General features: G+C 50.7%; 1 protein-coding gene across 1 annotated transcript; it reads right to left on the bottom strand.

The window, feature by feature from the left end:
- Positions 1 to 3,286: 3,286 nt before the first annotated feature.
- On the bottom strand, positions 3,287 to 5,102 carry EMH_0070660 (uncharacterized protein; the record flags this gene model as incomplete). The annotated part of the gene is made up of 6 exons (XM_038022659.1): positions 3,287 to 3,533; positions 3,804 to 3,870; positions 4,181 to 4,244; positions 4,308 to 4,380; positions 4,618 to 4,672; positions 4,952 to 5,102. 6 exons carry the CDS (start codon positions 5,100 to 5,102, stop codon positions 3,287 to 3,289), a joined length of 657 nt encoding a protein of 218 aa, XP_037878513.1.
- Positions 5,103 to 5,308: the final 206 nt, after the last annotated feature.

Raw genomic sequence — 5,308 nt, 5'->3', positions numbered from 1 at the left:
AGCTTCCTTGCGTGCACGCGTGGGGCTGGCTTGTACTGCCAGCCGCAGTGGGGCGCGCTGCAACCGCATCCCTGGCTGCCTCCTCCCCGCAACATCCAGGTTCTGAGCTCAACGCCCAGGACGCCTAGGAGCAGGGGAAGGAGATCAGCTGCTTTGGGGAAACTCTTGCTTTAAGTCTTTACCTACATTGCGGCTCGCCTCTATCCTAGATAAAGGCCAGAGAACAAGCGTTATACTTGGTAGCACCGCATGGTTCATCGGGCCAGCAGCGAGCCCGGGCCCAATCCCCACAAAGGTGCTATCAAGCATCGCTGAAAAGACGAACAACTGCAAAATATATAAAATTTATTTTGTCAATTTATTTATATCAAAATGAAGCCCATTTCTTTCGTAGACAAAGTCTCTTCCAACTTCAGTGTGCTCTTCAGCAAAATGGAGGTTGACTAAAGTGGCCAGGGACATGTGATCCTGAGTGGGTTTCAGAGGATCGCTTAGGGGAAGCGATCCCCACCGAGCAGGTAAACGCTCTACATGAGGCTGCGCCTACACCTAGTGTATGCATGCCACTGTCCGGGCCGGGCCTCTTCTCCCGCCGCGCCGTGTCGCTGCCGACTGGGGCTCCGGGGAAAGCCCCAGCAAAGGTGGTGCCCAGCCCCAGTAGGTAAGGTACAGCTGGTTGTGTGTCTTGCATGCTCGGGCCTGCATACGAGCAGTTTCACTCTGCAGGCTCGGCCATTCCTGTTTATTTGCCATTACTTTACACGTGCTCTACATTTCGAGTGACTGCCAGAGCGTGCCAGCGCCTTCAGCCGGTGCCGAAGCACCGCTGCGGCGGCGGCGTGGAAGCCGCATCATGATTCCCCATTTGGGTCAGATGCGGCAACCGGCGTGTTGATTGCACTCATCCATCTACACGACTCGATATCGACTACATATACGGCTCCTTCTAACAATTTCCCTCTCGTATCATCGCCAGGACAGGCATATGCGAGGTGAACAGCAGCAGCCGTAGCAGCAGCATCCCGAGCCGCCGCGCGAGACGCAGCAGCGCCGGGAGCTTCCGCTCCAACAGCAGCCCACCACGTTCAACATGCCTTAAATTTTAACTAGGAATGGAATACCTGCCGTCTAGATTGTTCCGACGCTCATCTACTCCCTATCAGACGTTGCAGAGCCACTTCCCACGTGCTGGTTGTTTCCGGTCTCTTTCCTTGGGACGGTGTGAACAGCAGGCGGTTACGTGGTGCTTCTTCGAGTCATCGGCTTGCCGAGGTGAGATCAGTTCGACCGTTTTGAACGTTGCTAACGGTGTCCTTCCAGCGCCCAAATCTGCCTCAAAACCATGACATTTAAGTCTCTTATCAGCCCCGCAGTTTTTTCCCTGATCGAGAAGTCTCCAATTATGTGACGTTGTACATAAACTATTGGAGCCGATCTCCGGTATCTGATAAGGCCCTTGCAGCCAGCGCTCTTGAGTGACCGCATTGGTTACACGGGACGCAACGTTGGCAAATACATACGTCATGTATTTCTCCGTCGTTTCCTGCAGCACCGCTTCACTGGATTGGTGTCTCTTCGCTTCTTTCTTGTCGGAAAGCTTATTTCAGTCCGCTTACTCTAGGGCGTGTAATGCTGTTGTGAGCCCTGATAGGTGCGGTTTGTCACCATTATGAGTACATATACCTCAGTCAAGTTTTCTGCAGGCAGCAGGCGGGACCCTCACTCAATCGCCCAAGGCATGCTTGCTATTATCTCGTTGCGAACTGTGCCAGGGTAAAATCTCTGTAACATGGTAAAATTGTCGATTTCTGAGTACAGCCAGCATTCTGGGCAGATAGTTGTGCCTATCCTCTCGACATATCTGACATCAGCGAGGCCATATTGCAGCAATTGCTGATACAGCGCCAACGATTACAAAGGTAGGTAGCCTCAGATGTCGGATCGATGTCGCATCCTGCAACGAGTGTAAACGCACTTCCTACGCATTAACACACCGTTGGATAATCACATAGTTGACTCAGGGAGGGTGTTCAGGTGAGGAGATCACCTCTTCCCGCCCTGTAGCTGCGCCGCACGTTGCTTGGTAGACAAGACAATTCCCTGGTACTCTTGTTAGTTCCCCTGTATGTGAACCTCAAAACCATGACTTTCAAGTCTCTTATCAGCCCCACAGCTTTTTCCCTGAGCGAGAAGTCTCCAACTATATGACTTTGTGCGCCGCAAAAGAAGCAAATGCGCCCCTCTGCGCTTTTTCTTTGCTTTCTGAGTGCTATTTTCTCCACCTGTCGCCGGTTCTCTCTGTGCCGCTTATTGGAATCAAGGCTGACGTTCAATGCGCCGGTGAAACACCTTCCCCCTTCTCAGTTAGGCCGATGGAAGTGGAGTTTTTCCTCGTCGATGCTCAAGAACCCTCCGTCTAGCGATATACGAGGTGTCCCTTCCCAGGGGGGCAACCATATTGTGAAGCATTGATACAGAGGCACCGAGTCCACTGTGGAGGTTTTCCTCGACAAGAATTCATAATTTCAACAGTAGCAATATATCGATAGCTTCCCTTGTTGGAGTTTTCCCAATGCTGCCTTAGCCTGTTCCCTTGATGATCTCAGAATAAAACTACATTACTGTGCAGGTCCAAAAGTTTCCGCACTCGGAGTGTGCTCTTCAAGAGTGTTACTCTTGCTTATATATAGCCGCTGTCGTCGTGGCACCCCATCTAATGAAGATGGTAATTGCAAATACAGCTCTTCAGTTTCATTTGAAAGACAACCATACACCAGCATATCAAGTGCAGCATGGTCTGCGTGGAGGTTCTACATTTACTTCTATTAGGATCGAGGCAGATGAAGGCTGTCCAAGGAAGTGCGAAAACTGAGTACGCCTAGCAGTAACCAGTGCAACAAGAAGTACTGAGACCCATGAGACGCAACCTCCTCTCCGCGCCAGCGGCATGCCCCCTGGCTGCTGTGCAAAAAACGCCTGGAGGTGAATGGGGAGGCCGGCTGCTTTAGGAGAGCTCTTAAATTAGCTACACTTATTCTATTGCTGCTTAGGACTGCCGTCACCTAGGATCTACAGCTCGCTATACTGCCCGAGCTAAGCTCCTACAGGCGAGGCGATGTGGTTTTACTGAATGGGAATGACGTTAGTTGCTTTCTCTTCTCACGTCTTACAGTTGACACGGAAGGATTCGAATGCCAATCTGTGTTGATGGGTTTACTTAATTCGCGCCTACGCCGAGCGTAGTTCTGTCCACCCACAAGCAGCTACAAGCAAGGGAGCCTGGGGCTTACCCCCCAAAAGATCCTGCAGGGGGCGCCGGAGATCCCCCTGCAGGCAAACTTGCAAGGGGCCCGGGGGCTCCCGCTGCTGCGGAAGATGCGACAGGACCCGTTGCTGCTGAGCTTGCTGCAGTCGGCTGCTTAATATTTCGAGGTTTTGAGTACAAGGGGGGCTTCACGGGGCTCTTTCCCTCTGCTTGGTCTTTCCGCGCCTTCGTCCCTAGCAAGTCGGGCACAGCAGCATGTGCGCTGATGCTGAAATCAAGTCAGTTAAACGGGAATACGAGTGGAGTTAAGGTTTCTTCCATGTATTTTAGTTTAATAGTTTAGTTTAATAGTTTAGTTTAGTCTAGTAGAACGGGCGTTTGTATTGCGTTCGTGATGTGGCATTTTGCTATTTCTTACGCAGCGTTGCCCGTGCTTACATCTGATTTATAATGTCCTCGAGCCCAGCTCCGTACTGCCCCGAAAGCAAACAGTTCCATGTCCTTTCATCTTTGGAAACCTCAGACGGGATTAATTAACCTTACAGAGAGGAGCAGCCTTCGCGCCTCGTCAGGTGGCAGCTTCGGCGGCGGGGGCTGAGCCTTTCCTGTACACAGAAAAACGTGAATGAGTGTTTAGCGGTCTTAGTTAGTTATCTTTATCTTTTTTGTGTTTTCAAACAGACGGAACGACGGGAAAGGCAAATGATCAACCCAAGCGATGGCGTGTGTGGTCGCCGCAGACGACGACAGCTCACCGGCTGCCTCTTGGAGCTTCTGTTCCAAATCTGCGGTGTAATGGGGTCCATGAAATTTGTTTTATTTTGTAATATCGTGTTAAAGTTATTAAGAGAGCAGTGAGAATCAAAAGAAGGAAGAAACGAAAGAAAATGAGCAGAAGACAAGCAGAGACCGTACTGTGTTCCGCTTCCTCCTGTTCATCAACTTGCTCTTCTTTTTGGAGTTCCTCTTCTTCATTCGCCTGTCGTTTGCAAGCCCTTAAATATAAACTCTAAACTGCATCAAATTTAAATAACAACATTACCTCCGCATCTGCCTCTGCTTGGGACTCGTCGTCGTCAGCAGCGAAGCTCTCTTCGTCTGCAGTCTCGTCTTTGCTGCTCACGTTATATGCAGAGATCATACTGCAGCTCACCTTGCTGCACTAGTCGCGGCGCTGCTAGCTTTTGCTGTTGCAGCTTTTGCTGCTTCTGCTGCTGCTGCTGCTGCAGGTGCGGTGGTTGCATGTGGCTGCTTCCTTCAAGAAAGGGGGGAACTGCCAATTACTGAACAGGTGAACAGCACGCGGCATTCATCTTAAAATGAGGGTTTAGACAGAGAGAGAATAGAAGCACCTATATTCAGTCTTGCTCCTTCCTTCTTTCCCTTCTAAAGCATCGTAGATCATGACTGCTACGCAATCCAATCAAACGCTACCCTGCCTTACGTGTTTGTGTTGCGTTGCACCTGTAGCCGCCTCATCTGAAGCCATATACAGTCAATATGTGAACGCATATATAAGGTTCACATAAAGCTAAGCGTGCACGCGCATGTACGTATGAGTGCATGTGACACTTCGCTGCATACATATTCATGCATATACATATGGCTCTACGCGTCCGTCTATACATATAGATAGGTACGCATGAACATACACAGGCGTATATGCATCTGTATTTGTACTCATACCCTCTCTGATCTGGTCACGCTTTTCTATTTCGTATCCAACGCCGGTTGAGGGGAGCATTGACGGGTCCTCAAGTTCCCCATCTGCTTCCTGGGGTTCGAGGTGGGGGTCATAGAGGCTGTGCGCAACGACTGAGTCTTCGGGGTCCTGCATTTCAGATGGCTTCTTCACTTAGAATGAGACAGCGATTCAGCTTCAACACCAGTTCACCAGGTCTGGAACGTCGTAGGGGGGCCTCCGTGCGCGAGCTGAGATACCAGTGGTTGCGTGCGCAGTACAACATGCAATCAAATAGCTGCCTGTAGCCCAGCTGGTGTTGTTGTACGTACCTGCTGTGCTTCCCTCTCTCTCCGCCGCTT

The sequence above is a fragment of the Eimeria mitis genome, genomic scaffold (assembly GCF_000499745.2).
Source record: "Eimeria mitis Houghton genomic scaffold, Emh_scaff3902, whole genome shotgun sequence".
NCBI classification, from domain to species: Eukaryota; Apicomplexa; class Conoidasida; order Eucoccidiorida; family Eimeriidae; genus Eimeria; species Eimeria mitis.
This window is presented reverse-complemented; position numbering and strand designations above follow the sequence as displayed.